The sequence below is a fragment of the Xenopus tropicalis genome, chromosome 2, assembly GCF_000004195.4.
Source record: "Xenopus tropicalis strain Nigerian chromosome 2, UCB_Xtro_10.0, whole genome shotgun sequence".
In the NCBI taxonomy this organism is placed as follows: Eukaryota; Metazoa; Chordata; class Amphibia; order Anura; family Pipidae; genus Xenopus; species Xenopus tropicalis.
The window spans coordinates 127147432-127167502 of NC_030678.2; the positions used below are offsets into that span (position 1 = coordinate 127147432).

The 20071-nt window shown below is 39.0% G+C and overlaps 1 protein-coding gene across 1 annotated transcript; it reads right to left on the reverse strand.

The window, feature by feature from the left end:
- Window positions 1-224: 224 nt before the first annotated feature.
- Window positions 225-14080, reverse strand: klf5 (Kruppel-like factor 5 (intestinal)). Its single transcript, XM_002931929.5, has 4 exons — window positions 13727-14080; window positions 10382-11276; window positions 7698-7757; window positions 225-1657 (listed from the first exon to the last, which is right to left on the reverse strand). The coding sequence occupies exons 1-4, from the start codon at window positions 13901-13903 to the stop codon at window positions 1479-1481; spliced, it is 1311 nt and encodes a 436-aa protein (XP_002931975.3). The 5' UTR covers window positions 13904-14080; the 3' UTR covers window positions 225-1478.
- Between the last annotated feature and the right edge of the window lie 5991 nt (window positions 14081-20071).

The window sequence follows — 20071 nt, forward strand, 5'->3', positions numbered from 1 at the left end:
AAACAAATCAAAAGCTTCTTACAAAGTTATTTACATTTAAAGTTATTTACAGGTTTGAAAAGTACACTTAGTACAGTATAACAAATGTTAAGTTATCAGAGATAAGTACAATCTCCAATTTGTACCAGGTACCAAAAAAGAAAATAATAAATAGACCATAAAACATTGTATGTTAATGAACTGAAGCCACACATATTTGATAGTGTTGTTTCCTTTTTATCATCAAGTTTTTCATACATCAAACCTTCATTTCAACTTTTGGTGTAGTTATGTGTTATTACCTAGGATACAGGAAGTATAGGTTAGTAAACCACATGGTAACTTTCTTTTTGAAAATCACCGTGTCCATTAATATAGAGGAAGTACAAAATAAACTGGATCTGGTTTACTAATCAGTTAATGTTCTATATATAACAGTAACAGTCCTTCATTCTGAAGGCAGGGGATGCTCCCAAAAAATGTAACAAGTGCAAATTGTCTTCCAAAACTCACAGGAAATATAGACACATACAAAATAAAGCTAATTTTTAGTATAAAAGGTCAGTGCAGTGGGGCGAGTGATTCTGGAGGAAATGCTGATGTGCTACTATAGATTATCACTGCATACCGGTTTGATTGAAATTAAGAGAAATGAATAAAAGATCCAGCAAGAGAGAGTTGCCAGTAATTGTTCCCACCGCTCATGACAATTCTTTGCTTAAAAGTGATTTTTACTGAACATTTATCACCTCCAAAGTTTTTATTTAGCTTATTTTTTTTTTTTTAAAAAAAGAGAATTTTAAAAATGTTTTTCATAAATACATTTTAGTTTCAGAAAATCAGTGCATATTGTCTTTTTTAACATTAAATAAGAAAATGTTAGAATAGTTAGCCTTTAATAGTAGCTACACATGACCTTTGCAGCGTATTTGTTTGTCTGTGAGCACCTGCTGGCTCTTAAATGTACACTGGAGTTTATTATGTAGTGAAGAAAGCCCGTGAGATCACAGGCATCTTGTTTAGCGTTGCCATTGTAGTAATCAAGTATTCAAGTTAGTTTCTGTTTAAGATTTAGGAATATGGATTGTCCTTTGCATGCAGTCATCTGTAACCCCCTTTTATTTACTAAACACTGTTAGAATACAGACAGTGCTTTGGTCAAAACACCACTAAACAACTTATAAAGACCCTGTGTGTTGAGATGTAAATACATGGTACTGTAAATTGGACAAAAAATGAAAATATAGTAAAGATTAAAAAAAATGTAATTGTTAAGAGCAATCATATTCAAAAGACTTCCCAGGTTCCTCATAAATAAACTGCACATGTATGCTTCTTCAAGGGCCTCACCTCCCAAGCCCTTGTACATGAAGTCCATACCAGGGCAAATTAGTGTCCAGCAACAACCTCACTGTTTGGTAATTATATACAGCATCTTTCAGTTCTGATGCAGTAAATGGAAAATTGCATAGTAATGGAGCCTCGACAAAGAGTCCAGATTAGTTCTGATGCCTTTTCATATGGAGGGCTAAGTGGTCAGAGCGGGAGAAACTGCGGTTACACACGGCACACTGAAAGGGTTTTGCCCCTGTATGTTTTCTGTAATGACGAGTCAGTTCATCTGAGCGGGCAAATCTCCAGTCGCAGCCTTCCCAAGTACACTTGTAGGGTTTCTCTCCTGCACAAAACAAACGTAATATCTTAGTAAAAAATAATCACTAATACCATAAGAATACAAAATAAACTTTTTCCATAAGGAATATGTTACTGCTGAGGCATTACAACACAGCCAAATTATTACTGTATGAGTACTGTACAGCCTCTAACGTAGATGCAATATATGTCAACCATACTACCATGATTGCCACAAGTTTAAATGTAATTCTTTATCCAGATTAAGATCACATTCATCACTAACATATAACATTGTGCATTGTCACCTTTTGAATGAATATTTACACTGAAGGACAATGACCAAGACACAGTCAGGTTGCATAATGCGAAGGAACAGGTGTAATTAAAGCGATATAAAGGGAAAATTCACCCTGTTTGTAAGTAGGCTTAATCTTGCATGTATTGACTTCTAGCTTACTGTGTTCATAAAAGATTATTTGTGTATTTTGAAGTATTTTAGAAAGAGCCGCTATGTTAGTTGTAGTTACAGTAAAAGCACCACTTGTTAATTATATCTAGGGACATTGTTTCAATGACTCTATGTAGATATAAGGCTAAAGGCATGTATCTTTTTTTCTCAGTTGGTAAAGAAGCACAAAATACCATCCCTGCCACTTCCTATTGACTGCAATACAAACTGTGAAAATGGCAGCATTCTAATGCAGGTTTTAAGGCCAATAACCGCCAGTATGCACTACTGAGGTTGGAATTTTTGGGTGGTTTTCTAAGATCTCAAATTTGCTGCAGGGGGAGAAAAAGTCCTGTGTCCCTTCAGCCTAAGGGAACAGGCATGCATATGAGTACATGTAAATACTCCCAGACGGGTTGTTTTATTTGCAAAATAAACAATGCTCCTACATTTTATTGGGTATTTAAAGGAAAACAAATACAAAACATAATTATTCAGCAAGAACATTTGCTTAGGAGACGCAAAAGAGATTTGATTTTAGTGTAAAGCAATTGTGTTTTTATTTGCAAATAAAAAAAAAAGTCCCAGACACAAGGACTGTGAGGTCTTTATGTGTTATTAGGATGTACTTTAAATCAAATATTCTTATGTGGATATCCCGCTTTTTAAAAAGAAAACAGACGCATGCGTCCCTGTTATTTTACTTAAACAGCCAATATAGTAAGAATTTCAAAGCAAACAGAAAAACATTTCAGCTCTGCCTCTTTCTATGCCATTTTGCTGGCCTAAACAGAGAATGTCTTAATAATTCCCATAGTAACAGTTAGAGAACAGATGGTGCTATTGTTAATGCCATAGTAGCTTATATTTGTGAATGCTAGAAACATTGCAAGGCCAATCATATGTATAACTCTACTCTAATGTGCAAATGTGTTTTCTGTACGAGCATTAAAAAAAACCGTATGCTTTTAGATATGAGTTGGGGTAAACACATTTTATTAGCTGCTATAATAAACTAAGAGTGGGTGGGGTAGCAGAACTTGCTTGTTGACAGAAGTACAGTCACAGAATTTGCTTGTTTAACTGCAGTAACAAAATCATACTAATTGCTAATGAAAAGATATGATTCCCTTCCAAAAATACTAAAATTCTGTGGTATTTTACTAAGTATAAAATCTTCAATACTTTTCTTCAAAGATTTGTGTCTTTTAGCTTAGTTACTGGAACATGACGACTGAATAAAAACAGCTATCTTACTGTAAAGTGAATGCATGTACTCCTCCACTTCCCAAGAACATGCATAGGATTTGTACAAATGTCAGCCCTGTGCAAATGAAACAAGTGGAGGAAACTGGTACTGATTTCCAGCCAAACAGTGCGCTTTCGCTTTTTCCTTCCAAGCCAAAATGATGCATTGTACCCCTGGACAGATATAGTATCTGTTTACTCCTTTACTGCTCAAGTTGAACACAGACCTTTAAAAAGCTGCCCACCATTGCAAGGTATATTTGTTAGATTTAGAATTTTAAATATATCTGTGGCATAAGGAAGCCTGGAAGTATTTAAAAAAATGCCCCTGGCACTAGCACACACAAGTGTACAATCTGAATAAAACAACAAAAATACCCACAAAACAAATGTGTTTGTTTCATGAAAACCTCAGCCTAGAAACATTTCCATTATCTTTAATAAGAGTCCATTACAGTGTAAAAAGACAACTACCATTGGGTAAATGTTTACCCCCGTATGCTACTTACTGAGCTTAATTCATTATTACATCCCATTACTTGGAATAATCAGAATAAATTCAGCCTCATCAGTAAATAAACAGGAGCAATTCTTCTGAGTTTGTTTTCGAAATTCAAAACAGAGAGCTGACAATAAATGCACCTGTCGTGTTGCCAAGTATGGAAATGTTGTAGCATTTATGTATTATGAAATCCAAATTAAAAAAAACAAACACATCAGAAGAATTGTTTGCCCTGACCAAAGACCACACTGCTCTCAGAGCAGAAAATCTTCCAGCCCCTGTCTTAGAATTAAGAGCCTGCCTGTGTTTATTCTGCAACAAAATCAATTAGAAGGCATTCAGACTAAGTGAATGGATCAACAGGGCTGGATAAATAATATGAAAGGACTGAGTGATTTTGATACAAAAGAAATTCTAAAAGTGTTTTGACTTCTTACGGCAGACAAACTTTGCTGCAGGCTTTTTATTTTATGAAAATGACAGATTGTAAAAGGAGGTTATCATTCACAGGTGATTTAAAGCCATTGTCAAGACAGGAAGATTAGGAAGAAAATGCAGTTTGTATAGTCAGCGATTACTAAAGAACAAGTTTGGCCAGATAAACAGGACTGCAGAATACCCCCAAGGCCATTTAAGGAATATAAAACAAAGTTTTGTTAAATTGTATTGCATGGGACTATCTTATTAATTTACGCTTTACTTTGAAGGTAACTTTAATAATGGTGTTTTAAAGATTAAAAAGATAAAAAAAGAGCTGCGTACAAAGCAAATTGAATTGCTTGGAGCTCAGAATTAAATCATTGATTTGTAACACCCTTGTGGAAACCAGAAGACCAAACTGTTATGCATGAGTGTTTCTGAAAGTATTATGCACGGCTCAAACATCCCTTGATTAATGAAACCTAAACTTGTTAAAGTTAATTAGAGGAGATGTTAGGAAGCATACAAGTTCCATAAATAATTCAGCAACGACTGGATATCAGTTGCTTTTTTCACAGTTCAGCTCAGGAAGAAAAGTCTTGCTCAAATAAAGACAGTTAATGGGTTAGCACATATACACACACATTACTTATTATATTGATATATTATGTGTGTGCCTTTGGGTATAAGAAACAGGTGTAGGTGTGCAAACAAAATGACAATAAATGAAGGCAAAAACTGTTACAAGAACACTGCTCTATAACTTTATTTTCATTTAAATATCTGTATAAGAATGTTCTTAAGTACCAGTTAGGTTTCCTGTTTGGTACTTTAGACTATTTGCAGGTGTATTAGGTACAGGTCGTAAAAGAACACAACTTCCAGCATTCCCCCAGTCAAGCAGAGGTAGGGAGCTGCGGTGGTTCTTTTAGATACATGGCAAATGCTTTCTATTTGAATCACTGATTTCATTTCATGTCTTTACTTTTGTTCAATACCTGGATCCCACTGGCACACTGCAAACATTTACCAGTTGTGTCAACTAAAATAAGAAACTGTTTTTGAAAAGACTCCTTTAGTATAGATATTTGCTAATCCACTTGATTAGCCATGATCACTGCTGAGCCAAGCTTAACAGATAAAGGAATGAGTCAATATCTGGGACACTGTATAGAAATGTTTAAAATGGGATTACGAAAAGCCACATTGGTAGGACAGTTTTGTTTAGCATGGTAACAGACTGCAAAACAGACCTTTGTTCCACTGCTTTTATATTTTTACAGTGGCTGTTAAGAGATAACTGCTTCATTTATCAAAGCTACAATTTCCATAGAAACATTTAGCTCTCCAATGCTTTCTTTACACAAAAACAATCAATTTAAATGAACTGCTTAAAATGGAGCTGGCTTCCTTAGCGATGGTGCAACAGTTAGCTTCAGGAAATGTCAGCCATTATCCATTTAGCCAAGTAGGACAATGAGGAAAGTATTATTCCAAAGTTTCATTTCCTATAGCCAAATAAAGCCAACGGTTTCTTATCTATGTTTTCAGTAGATAACGTGTTACTAAGCCAACCTATCCACAGTAGTATGTAAAAAAAAAATGCAGTGCATAAATACTGAAAAAGCAAAAAGGAGCGCTTTAAGAAACATTCAGGAATTGCACCTATAAGACTGTTAAGAAATCACAATTGTATCAATGTCAGCAGTTCCTGCTGCTAGAGGCCTCCTCTACAACTCTGGTTTATAAGACAACGCATTCTGCTTACACATGAAGTTATATAAGATGGCCACTTAGAAATTACGTCTTTTAACGGGAATCCATACCCTGAAAGTGTACCACTGAGCGAGTTCCTACTTGAGCTGTAGACAGTGCCACTCTGGAGCAATGATGTGAGTGGAAACATGCCCAATCATGCTGTCAGAATTCATATTTTGGATGCGATTTTTGAGTTCCCCTGTAAGCCTTGCATCCAAATTTAAATTCAAATTTGGGGGCTTTAGACATACTGATGTCAGAGGAACAATTGGTAGAGTTAGCCCTGACTATATCACTAAGGCTAATATAGTTAATTAAACATTGTGTTGCCATAAGAAATTGTAAAAAAAAAAAAGCTAAATATTCAAAGCAAATACTGCAGGAATACAGAAAGACCAATAGCCCTACTTTTAGATTTTTGGCTATAAATTTACAAATCCAGTGTCAATGATATTAACGTGGATATCCTGGAAATCTGCCAACTTACAGTACTTTCAGCCTCTTTTCAAAACAGAAACAAGTCAGCTCCTTCCTTTTCTTTATGTAACATTCTTGCCTCCATCCTTGAGGACTCCTACACTACACTACAGACTTCTAGATTATACAGACTCGATTAGTTTATATCACCAGACTATGTCATGTAGCTCTGGTCACCCAGCATTACTGGGTACAAGTTCGATGTGAGTCAGCTGAATCAGAGTAGAATGTGTAAGGACCAAAACATAGGCAGAACAGACTGCAGACTGAAAAGCCATATTCAGAAAAATAAATAAAGCTATAATGTAAAAGCTGCTTAGAAACTATGGCTGGATTAAAGCCCTACCATCAATACAGAGTATCTACATCCTGTTTAAAAGAATGTGTGGCCAATTAAGTGAAATGGTCAAGTTACATCATAATAAAATGATCAGAATGTTGACCAGGAATTTTTGACTATTAACAGTATCTCACACTGAGTTTTTATTTAAACGAAAGGAACACTAGTTGCTTTACCATAGTGGTTCTGCCAAGCCTGATTCCCCCCCATATGTTGCAAACTATATCTCTATGAAAGTTGGAAGTAAGCTGACTTGCAGTGTGACCTTATTATGCCATTGCGGATGCTCTGAGTAGGCTCAATATGATATGCAGCCTGCGTAGTATCTTTGTAGTATCCTGGCCCATGCCCATAACATTGGACACCAATCTAACACAACAAATACCTATAGAATTATAAACATATACTGCCAGTTTACAAGAAACATCATTACTAAGCCTATTGCCATAAGTTATTCAATTCTGTTGAAAAACCTATTTCTGTTATAGTTACCAGTCTACTTTGAAAACTTCACACAGGTAAATTAAATAAACATATTAAAATAAGGTGGCAAAGTAAAAAAATTGTTGCATTGCACTGTTAGGCTAAAGTGAAAGGGCTCTTTGTAGCTTGCCCAAATGTTAAGGAATTTTATAGTACTTGTACTGCTGGTGAAAGGTCTTAAGTATGACTGAAAAATAATGCAAGATAAATTGTCTTAAATGCTGCCTGCCTATGTGTAATGAAAAAGAGCCAGGTGATTTAATTTAACTGTCATGGGGAACAAAGCAACTGACAAAATTAGCCATGAATGAGAGGTTTTAGATTGAAAAACATACCAACTTCAAAAAGAGGAGACTTCTATTGATAATATTTACACAGCCATTAAATTGAACAAAAAATGCACATACCAGTATGTGTTCTCAGGTGGGCTTTTAAATGGGATGACTTTGTATACACCTTTGTGCACCCTGCAATAGAAGAGTAAAAAAGCATGGTGGTTATCATTGTGAATGAACATTTCACGAAGCAACAGCCCAGAGAACATCGCTAACACTCTGTCTACCATTAAGGCATTTAATGTATTCTTTTGCAGGATACTCGCAGCTATGATGCCAAAAGCAGCCCCCGCATTTTTAAGGCAATGCCCCCCCCCCCCAATTCACTTCTATAACAATTGCCAGGTATAGTGCAATCACTTTCCAAACAAAAATAGCCTGACTGCGCAGTGCAATTTCCAAAGAAGTGTAGGGGCAATTTTTCAGTTTCTTGTCCCCATTTTGCTAGCTACTATATACCTCTGGGAACAAAATGATTAAAATCTCGCCATGTGCCATAGCCCTTAACAAGAGTAAAATACTACATATGAAGAATCTGAATTCCTTGTGGGTTTTCTGTGTAAAGAAAAAAAGAATTCCTCAAAGTTGCAACAGGTGTAGTTTTTCAAATGCCAGAGCAAGTATATTTATTCCTATTGAGCGGACTTATTTATCAAAGTTATTCAGAGCTTTAGATATCCATCTGCATTCTTGCATTCTAAAAATACCTAGGGAGATTCCAGAATTATAAGTACAGCGCAGTTTATTATTACTTTGGCATTTGCTGTTGCTAACATGAAAGTGACACATTTGCTTCTGTGCATTGCTTGGACTCTCTGCTACTTTTATCATTTTCTTTCTGTTCCTAATGATTAACTTTCACATTAAAAGGCTGTCCTAACTCATGCACAATTAGTGCTGGCATCCTCAAGTCTCACTGAAAACACCTTTCATTTCCTTTACATTTTTACATCCCTTATGTATAAGGGTTGGAATCTAAATCATGATGACTGCATAAGGGTGCAAATAAAGCACTACTGACCGAGTCAGTTCCTAATTTGCTTCACTATGCTAAATTCAGCACTATGCTGGTGACCCTCAATGGATAGGGAGCAGGGATGATCTGTGTTGTTTTCGACCTGTTCAACCTCAGACTGACCACTGACATAATGGCGAAGCATTTAAAATATGTAGAATTCACTAGAAAATGTGTATATATCTCAGGAAGTATGCACCAAAAGTCAGTGTGAGCCTACAGAAGGCCCAGAGATAACATTTATCCAAGTGTGCATAAACTTCATATAGAAAGTTCTCCACACAGAAAGGTCTCCTATGTTATACAATGCTTCAAAATATGAAACTCATTTGTTAAAATTATTTCTTAGTTAATATATAGTCATTTCTTTTCATATATGCTATATAACTTAATCCAGTTTGAAACATGTCGTACAAATAACCCCGGTTTATTTTTCATATACAGAACAACCATATTTGTCCTGGAACTATTACTTATTGAAGTAGTATCTCCTTTAATCTCTTTGCCCAGTGTTGCACTGTAAAGGACTGGGGTTTTAGATAAAGAATGCGAAAAGCAAAAGCACATTGTAGATTTAAAGACACAAGTTAAACATTAACGTTAAAATAGCAGGATGCTTATAAAAATCTTGTTATTCCTATTAAATCATCTAACTGCTCTAAATTCAACAAGGTTAGAGGTAACCTGACTTGGTGATGACGTTCTTTACACAAAATGGAGCCCTATAAACCTGACAGATTTTACTTTAAATAAGTGCTGTCAAAGTACAGTTTCGCCACAGTGACATATATAACCCAGATTCTTGCATGCGCATGTCCATATACAGGTGGAACATGCACAACTATACACACAGGTCAGATGGGTTTATTATTGTACAGGTTCCATCTCTGCAGTTTTTATGCAAAATTCTCACTATTCTCCATGTCGGACAAATCCATTTCATTATAATCACTAGGGGTACCAGTACTGTTAATGCTCAGTCTCTGCTAAAACATACAGTACTGCAGCACCTGCTCATATTTTTAAATACAAATATTCAGAGAAGGAATGTATTGTGTAAAGAATATATCATGGTCTCATTCATATCCAACTATCTAATGAACAAGAAATATGCACCCTATAAGTAAAGGAGAACTAAAACCTAGAAATGAATACTGCTAGACATGTTTATTTACCAAACTTGCTTTATTAGCCCAAAAGTTTAGCAGCTGTAGGACAGGTCTTAAAAAGTTGTCCATGGGAGCTCCCCATCTTAATCATTTGTGTATCTGTGGCACTGCATGTACTCAATGGGGCTGGTATTGGCAAGCTAAGCAAGTAAAAAACACTACCAGAAAGTTAAAGTTGTATATGTCAAAGTTGGTGATGCTACACAGCTGATTAAATTCAGAATACCTTGGTTTCTCTGCTGTTGAGTAATGTGAATTAATTACCAATAATCCTTGAATGGTGGATTTTATATTATTGTAGTGTATAGTGTATATATTATTTATTGTGCACATGTCCCTAAGCTGAGGTAGCTGAAAGTAGCCCAGAGCATGTGCGCATATTCAAAGGCACAGACCTTCATTGCTAAAGGGCTATGGCTAGTGGCCCTGGGCTAGTACAGAAGCCCAAAACATAAGGCATTGCATGTCTAGACACATTCTTTGTTAAGCTTTAGCTCTCCTTTAAGCTTTTGATTAAGTCAGTAGACCGTTACCTTGTATAAACCCCTGAACAATTACATGTAGGTTCTTACCAGGGTAGTCACAATAATGTATGCGCCTTTTCTCCAGATCTGGGTTGTTTCTACGGTTGTAGCGTACAGATTGTATAGCAGGGGCTGTTATTTGCACCTGTGCAGGTAAGGGTGGATTGTGAATGGCCATCTTGGATGCTATCGTGGCTGCATAAGATGGTGGAGGGTTTAAACTCTGGAGAAGCTCTGCTTGCCTATCTGGGCTGCCTGGTTCAGAGCTAGGAGGAGAAGGTGGAAAGTAGGTTCCTTCTTGCTGGTGCAGAAATTGGCTAGGCATGCCATATGAGCACTGAGGGATGCTCTGGAATTGTTTCATTGCAGTCTGTTGTACTGGAGAAGAAAGTGTATTAAAGGCAGACATGTCTGTGGCCATGGAAGCACTATTAATAGTGTCCATAACTGAGGGTTGGTTTGTGGAGTTAGACATATCAATGTCTGGCGAACTTAAAAGCTGGTATAACTGGCCCTGCTGAGGATTGACAGAGAGCGGAAGCTCTGGTGAAGGGAGCTCTTGTTTGATGTAGATGTTATTAACATCTGCGTTTTGGTGGGAACTGAAGATGCTGGTGAATTCAGGAAGACTCTGTGTGGGTTCAGCATCACTTGAGTGGCTAAATACTGAAGTGGGCTCTGTCTTGATATGGGTCACGGGTGGCCTCTGGCTCTTATACAGGCTTGTTCTTAAGTGAGTGATATCAGGAAGGAAGACATTCATGTTTATACTGTAAGGAAGTCCATCACTCTCATTAAAAAACTGATCAACACCTGATGCACTGTCTCGCCTGTACTTTTTTAAATCTTGCATGATGTTAACTTGAGGAGGTGGGGGAGGAGGTTGATGATGATGATGATGATGATGATGAGGTGAAAGATATTTATCCATTTCGCATCTAGTCTGAAAAATAAAAGAAAAAAAGGTTACATATTAAACCCTTCCTATATACCATTTTGTACTGCCTGTGGATGCTAACCTTCTGTTAGAGGCAAAACAAAAGATATATATATAACCAAAACAATGTTACAGAAATAACAGAACGCTAAAAATTATGTTTCCCTTCAAAATTCATTGCGCCAAGCAGATTCCCAGCACTAGAGCTGAGGCCAGCTTGATCCCTTTCTCCCACATACTGATACACACAGAACATTCCAAAGCAGCTAGAAAATGTTAGATAATATTCTCCATGGTGTCTCAACATAATATAGAAAAGCCAAGTCTCTGGACTTCCTAAACTGAAACAAACAGCGGCTGGTACAGTTAAAGAGACACTGCAGCACTTACATTCATATCTGCTTAGATGAGGTGCAGTGGAGGCCGTGGGTGGCTGCAGGATGATAGGTTACATTTACAGTCATCAGCAAAGCATTTATCGTGTGCTGCTCAATAGACAAATGCTACATTCCCCCTTGCACTGTAAAAACTCCAGTCATTCCTTAACCCATCAGCCTTCTCCAAAATGAATCAGCTGACAAATGGAAAACTAGTGTAATAACTCACATCAGTTTCAGAAACCAGGGGGGGTCACTTGCTAAGTATATACATACCCACAAAAGCCAATCTGACTGTTATTGCTCTCTTATAGACTCAGCACCTGCAGCTAACATACTGTACAGGAAAGTATTTGTAGTTCTTTATTACCAACATCACTTACACACTTTGGCGCAACACAAAGGCAGTACCTGACACTGACCAACCTGCACCTCTGCAATGGCTGCACAGCTGCAACCCACCCCGTTGATAGCATTTTGGGAGTAGTAGTTCAGCAGAGAAAGGAGCACAATGCATTCAATGAGAAGAGAAAAACAGACTTAACAGGGACCATAGTGTAAAAACCAGATACAACAGCAATAAGTTCTCCTGTGATAATAAAACTGCAGCCCTCCAGCTGCTGTTTTAGTACCACACCCAAAGGGATGCTTGAACTTGTATTTTAAAAACCGCTGGAGGAAAGCAGATTAAACATCCTTGATTACTATGACTACAAAGTATGGAATTGTCCAGATCAACTTGTGGTTAGGCCCCTTCTGATTATAGCTCAACCAGCTGTTGTTTGCTTCGGATCTATTCCCTGTATGAGTGTGTGTGGGGGTGGCTGTACCAGTACTACTATAGTGGGCATCACCATGTACATCCCGACATACCACCTCATACATGAACAGCATCACCATCCGCCATTATTAATCCCCCTCGCTACCTTTCATTGCAACACAGTATGTTACAGAAAATTTCTGTATAACTGATGCAGGAACCCAGGGTGTAGTAGAAAAGAGCAATACCCATGTATGTTACTAGTTGTTTCCTTTGGTAAATAAAACTGTTTGCAATATTGTATATTTATGTGTACTCCCTTGTATTATTATTTTTTGTATACATTTGGAAAACTTACACGTAAACAATATAAAACCTGACACAGTTTTGTTGACTAAACCTGATTAGATTTGGATCTGACCATACTGCATGACCAGGTTGGTATATATTCCAGGTTGGGGCAAGTTACAGCAGACCACCCAGCATTGCTGATCATCTGTCTGGACCTGCAGCCAAGTGATGTTATACCCAGTGTATAGCAAGCTGCACACACCAGGCTGGGCTCTCCCTTAGATTAAAGGCACAGGTGCATACTTTGTAAGTTGGCACTTGGTCTGCCACTTATATACCAGTTAACACAGCATATCCAGTGGCAAATAAAAGTTGTGGTATAGGGCTCTCCCAACTAATTCACTAGAACTCCCTGCAATATCGGTCGTGGCTACTATGGGCTTCCTACCTACAACTGATGATTTTCGGGGCCCTAAGAAAACACCCCCTGACTAAGGACTATACGCCCGAACCTGCTGTGGAACCGGCACTCTAAAGCAAAGAGCCTGTGTGTCTCTAACGCAGCCTTAGTCTCTCTCTAGCGCAGCCTGTGTGTCTCTCTAGCGCAGCCTGTGTCTCTCTCTAGCGCAGCCTGTGTCTCTCTCTAGCGCAGCCTGTGTCTCTCTCTAGCGCAGCCTGTGTGTCTCTCTAGCGCAGCCTGTGTGTATCTCTCTAGCGCAACCTGTGTGTCTCTCTAGCGCAGCCTGTGTGTCTCTCTAGCGCAGCCTGTGTCTCTCTCTAGCGCAGCCTATGTGTCTCTCTCTAGCGCAGCCTGTGTGTCTCTCTAGCGCAGCCTGTGTGTATCTCTCTAGCGCAACCTGTGTATCTCTCTAGCGCAACCTGCGTCTCTCTAGCGCACTCCGCCTGGGCAAGCAGCTACCTGGCCCCAGCTGGCTCACCCTGTGGCCCCTGCATGCCATGGCAATTGCTTCCAGTGAACACAACATGCCCCCTCCGCACCCACAGTGCCCATCCCAGCAGCGCCTCACCTGCACCATGTCATCGGGCATCATTCGGGAGCTCTTCATTTCTTCTGCAAACAGTGTCCCTCCCGTAATGGGCTCCCCTCGGACATGCTGCTGGCCCAGAACTGGCTTCAGTTGGGTAAAGACCGGCTCGTCCAAGCGCTGTAGCCTGGCACTCATGGTCAGCACAGTGGCAGCCATGTACAGCGGGGCGGCGCTCTGGCACACACACAAGGGGCACACTCCGGAGACTCGGTGTGGAACTTTAGAAGAAGCCGCGGAGCTGAGGCTCACTATGTAGAACTAGCCAAGCTTTACACTGTTCGCTCCGTGTGGCACGGCACTGCCCTATCCACACGCACAACACTCTACCTGTTGCAGGGTGGATCCCGCTTTATTCCGGGGCAGGTCGCTAGGGGCCGTCCCAAACAAGATCCAGCCAATAGAAGCCGAGCGTGGGTGACTGTGGGCGGGGCCTAGCTATTAGAAGCCGCCTGCAACTCAGGCGCAGCGTGAGGGCGAAAAGTTTCTCTGGGAATGGCTTGCTCGCCCGGGAGCGAGTTACCCTGATGCACTGTACGTTATTAGCCCCAGATGGTGCATTAAAGGGAAAGCATAGGGCATTGTATTAGGCAAGGTGGGCACGAAATGTTATGTGACTATAACTCTCTGAATTAAAGTTAGCTTATGTATCACTGTTGGTAATTCCATGGCTGGTGCCAGGGACTAAGGTGGAGATCCATGGGGCTGGTGTCAAACTGCTTGCAGCTTCCACAATAACCCACCTCCCACCATTGTCTGTATGGACTGACAGCCATCATCTCCTACCCATGGTACATTGGTTTGGGTCTAGTAAGCTTATTTGTGGCGGTTGCATAGTTTTAAATTCTCACATGGGGTAATATAGTAACAGTTGCAGTGTTTTCCCTCACCTAGCAACTAATCAGCATGTAGCATTTAGTGGGCATCAAATAGCTGGTTGCTATGGGTTCTGAAGGTGTATGGGGACCTTAACTCATAGCAACCAATCAGTTGTTTGCTTTCAAACAGCTGACCAGTAAATGCTACCTGTTGATCAATCAATAATTGAAAAATATTGTTCTCTAGGTACATCTCACAGGGTCTCCTAAAAGATAAAGGCTGGGAAAAAATGCTAAGAGTTAGAGGGCTCTTTAGTTAGTATGTTGTACAGGTATGGGACCTATTATCCAGAATGCCCCAGGTCCCAAAAATGGGACCTGGGATTTTCCAGATAAGGGATCTTCCCGTAATTTGGGTCTCCATAACTTAAGTCTGCTAAAAATAATTTAAATACTGAATAACCCCAATAGGGCTGTTTTGCCTCCAGTAAGGATTAATTATATCTTAGTTGGGATCAAGTACAATGTTCTGTTTTATTATTACAGAGAAAAAGGAAACCATTATAAAAAATTTGAATTATTTTCTTATAATGGAGTCTATGGGAGATGGCCTTTCGTAATTCGGAACTTTCTGGATAAGGGGTTTCCGGTAAAGGGATCCCATACCTGTACTTTACTTTGGACATCTAAATTATCCCTATTTCTTAATCAAGTGTCAGTTGTTTTACATAGTGTATCTTATTTGTTACTGAACAGACAATTGCTTCAAAGCCTTGGTGTGGGGTTACATAACAAGGGCTGTGTCACAATAAAACATCTGGTTTGAGCAATGAATTGGATATATTTAATGTAATCCCTTTGGCTTGTTATTTAGCTGCCTCTCTCACACTGTGGTGCAACTCATCCTTTTGTTTTCTTCTTATAATTCCATTACTGCTATGCAGCATTATCCCCAATATTATTATTGGATATAAATCCATTAACTGCCCAGCAATTGTTAGTATTTATTTTTTCACAAAATAGACTTTGCTTTTATTTATTTTTTAATTCAATACAAAATCAATAAATAGGAATAGGAACACTTTTTGGTGGTTTTTAGCCAAGCATTGCACACTGTGTGGGACCAAACCTCACCATTTATCATAATGTGATTGATTGGTCATGTCTGATGATTGTATCTGCCAATGACTTGTGTTCAGCTGAGTGCTTTGCATGGGGTCAATTCAACTATGTGGTTTGCCTCTCCAAGGGACACATCTGTGCATGGTGGTCTAACTTCTCCCATTATGTGTGTGGCTAGATTGGCCAGCAGATTGAATGAAAGTGCATGAACAGATCTGACTGGGATTAAGCTACCTTAACCTTGTTTTATTTTTAATTTCATCAGATTCAGTAAGATGGGAGGAGAGCTGTAACAATTCCTTTTAATCTTGGGCTGTTGTAGCTAAATTGTTCACACAGATGATTTTGCGGTATTTATATTCTATTTTAAATAGTATCCAACAAAAAAGGAGCGATAAAATCTTTTGTGTAAACTTCCTCTAACTTCAGAATCACACAGAAAAAGTTTTCTAAATCGCACTGAAAGAAAGAGCTTTCTGGCTGGGACTGTGGGACCCACAATGTGTTTTGGATTAGCGCTACAGAAAGTGGAATTAATCGTCTGGCACATAATGCAAGGAAGTCAGTGGCTAAAGACAACATGTATATAGAATCAGCCCAGAGTACATGCATGGAATCCTTTCTGTGTGGGAAGTCAGATGTCAAGTTTAGCCCCATAACACAGATTGCTGTTAGCTACGCTCAGAATTGCAACTTATTATAGCTTTTCCTTGTGTTTATTGAAACAAATCAGTTGTGTCAGCTATCAAATTACAACGAAGCAATATCAAAATAGTAAGAAGGTGGCCAAAATCCTGCCTTTGTATGTATTGTGTAGGGTGATAGGGGCTTGTCACTCACAGGCCATGTCTTAGGGGCACATTTACTAATCCACGAACGTCCGAAAAGCGTCCGAATGCGTTTTTTTCGTAATGATCGGTATTCTGCGATTTTTTCGTAGCCGTTACAACTTTTTCACAAATTGTCGCGACTTTTTCGTAGCGTTACGACTTGCGCAAATTGTCGCGACTTTTTTGCGCCGAGTACGAAAGTTTTGGATTCATTCAAGCTTCAGTATCGTGACTTTCCTTGAGCCAGGTTGGAGCTGCAGAGTGCCACTGAGTCCTACGGGAGGCTTCCAAAATCATGCAAAGTCGCAAAGGTTTGCCCGCCGTTTACGAGCGCTCAATACGAAAAAGTCGCGACAATATACGAGCAAATTATAACGGCTGCGAAAAAGTCGCAATTTTCAACCCTGCCTAAAAAACCGGTACATAAATACTGGTTGAGCCAGCTTTGTCTTGTGGCCCTCCCACTGCTGTACCCACTTGTGGATATGATGCATACTGGTGGATGCTGGGCTAGGGATGGTAGGATACTGTGGATTTTAATACATTTTCATTCTTTACAACAAATTATATATATATATATATATGTAAGCAACTGGATTAACTGACTGAAATACTGTATTTCTTTGCAAGGCTTTATTTCCCATCTCTATGGGTGACATTGGGATAGCTGTCAAATCATTAGAAAGATGAAAACATTTATATCTGTGCGTATAATTTATTCTGAGTTTCCCTTCTGCCCAACTAAATCTTTTCCATTTTGGGTTATTCGAGAAACAAAAGTGTTACCTCAGTAAGTGTATTCACTAGTATAAAATATGATTTTCCCTGCCCAGTGCAGAACGACATAACACATGGTCCTTTCACTTCAGCCCTTTTCTGAACGCTGCTTTATATGTTTTTCTGACTTCCTGCTTAGCAACCCCAACTGACATAAAGGTCTGATTTATATCTTCTGCTATATCTTGCAGGTTTCTTATCTGCTGCAGCAATATTTAAAAGGGCCTTTAACAAGTTTGCTTGCTTCTAAAAACAGTTGAAACCCATAAATCATTAGTAATAATTCACATTTTGTATTTATGAATCTAACACTTTGTGCTGTACCCTGCTAATATTAGAGCAGCAGACAATGGTCTAATGGCAGGCTGTTGTAGAGAAAGAAAAGGAAATTTGATACTGTATGTGCAAAACAAAAAGTTATTGTCCAGAAAGACCGTTAAGTGCCTAAAGATGTTTTTCAATGTCATTTCATTATTATATTTAAGGATAATATATAGTGTTGCTGAATATTTCTACTTTCCTTTTCCCTCTATCAGTGGTGCTGTGGGTTTAAAAAATGTGGCTTACTTGCGGGTATCTGCAATGCATTATTCATATTGCTCCCCACTAAAGATTTCCATTTTTCTAAAAGTGCCCAATTAAGTGAATAGGGAACTGTCCTTTCACCCTTTGATAAATATGCTCATATCTCAAAACTACATCTAGTAAGGTCAATTGATCTAATTAAAATAGGAATACAAGCCATTGGAGCAAGGATCTTGTCAAACCTACCTGATCAACATCTGGCTAATTTTCAGACAGATATCAGTCGAGGAGGCCAGTCAGAGGGCCCCATGCACAGGCAGATAAGATGCTGAATTGATCTGAAGGGCTAAATTGGAGGCTTAAATGTGCCCATATATGACCATCTTTAGTATGAACACTTTTTATATTCTTGCAGCTCTGGCTGAATGTCTGATAACCAAAGTTTTCTTAAATCTGCAATATATAAGGAGGTACTAAACAAACATTGGACCTCCAGGGGGTCCCTTAGACCGATTCGGCAGCTTATCAGCCCGTGCAGGGGCAGGGACAACGGGCATGCCCAACCAATATCTGACCTGAAATTGGCCAGATATCGATTGGGCAGGTTAAAAGATTTAGTCGGATCGGGGACTGCATCGGCTCATTGATGCGGTCCCCGAACCGACTGTGCCCATTGCCACCGTTATAATTAGCCTACATTTGCCCGATATCGCCCACCCTAGGTGGGGATACTGGGAGAAGATCCGCTCACTTGGCGACCTCGCCAAGCAAGTGGATCTTAACATGTATGGCCACCTTTAGGTTAATGCCACTTTGGAACTGAAACTGAAAATCCACTCTGAAATCTGCTCTGTGTGCCTTCACCTGGGCTAACACAATAACTCTGGGTGCTGGCACAGGGAAGGAAAGGCTGGTGCCGCAGAAGGGGCTGATTCTTGGCCTGTGTTTATCTGCATATCTCCCAGCACACAATTTCCATCAGGTTGTATTCCTATAACAAAGGTGTCAAATTGCATTAGTGCAGGTACCTGTGACAATCAATTAAACCCTTCCTTTATTACCATTAGTAGTGGGATCAGTCCTATTTGGTGATTAGTAGGTGATTAGCATGTTAGTAAATCCAGATGGATAGATGAAGGTGGCATCACAGGACTAGTGCATCATGTTTCCTACAATATTACAGCAGTTACATGCCTTATAGAGGGAGAAGTTTCTTGTACCTACAGTTTCAATGCTGCCACCTGTTAAAGAAAAGTTGAGCAGAAAGATGGCTGTGTAGATTTTATAATTAGAATGTAGTACAGATATGATACAGTAGCAACATGACTTTAGGGTATTCTTTGGCTAGGAATTATATGGGGCACCTGCCATTCTTCATATTTGCCTTAGTAACTTTCTTTCCATGATCTTGTCATACAGTGATTTCACACAGCATCAGGCAGCTTACTAGCAAAATGCGTTGTAATAGTATTGTAGAATTGCTCTGAGGCAGCTGAGCAAAGATAGGATTTTGAAACCTGTATGATCATGAGATCCATTATCTAGAGAATTTTGGATCAGGGGATCTGTCATTTAGAGCACCATGCCTTAATAAAAATGCATATTACTATAATTATAGAATTGTGCTACTGTAGTAAATATAAGGTACAAGGTACTGCCTTATTATTACAGAAGAAATGAAAATCAGTCGAATAGGAAGCTTTGGTTAAAGGCAATGCTGTACTTATGAGCTTTCTGGGTAATGGGTTTCTGAATAACAGATCCCATATTTGTAATATTAGGTGAGGAGCACATGAATACAACCCTTTTGTGAGCCCCATTGCTTATTAGCAGGTTGTACTAACTGAGCAATGAGTGCAGCAGAGGAGTCCTGTCCTGCTGCCTTTAATGAGATAAATGCAGAAATATACATTTTTGCTGCAAAGGGAAATCATTTTTTTCCTGGCGGAGAGACCACCATGCCAGTGTCAGGAGGAGGAAAGCATGTGCTACATTCCTATGTTAAGTTGCTATATCTGATCTTCAATCACATTGCCAAGACTGCCAGGCTGAAAATATCAGTGCTATCTGCAAGCAATGAAAACTAAAGCTTTTTTTAACAGGACACTATCACGAGAAATAAAAACTTTGGATTCCATTACATAAATGAATGACATAAATTCATTCATTTCCAACCTGTTGCTTTCTGTTTGTATCCACTTGAAAAAAGACCCAATATATTCAGACACCACTGCATTATAGAGAGATTTTGATCC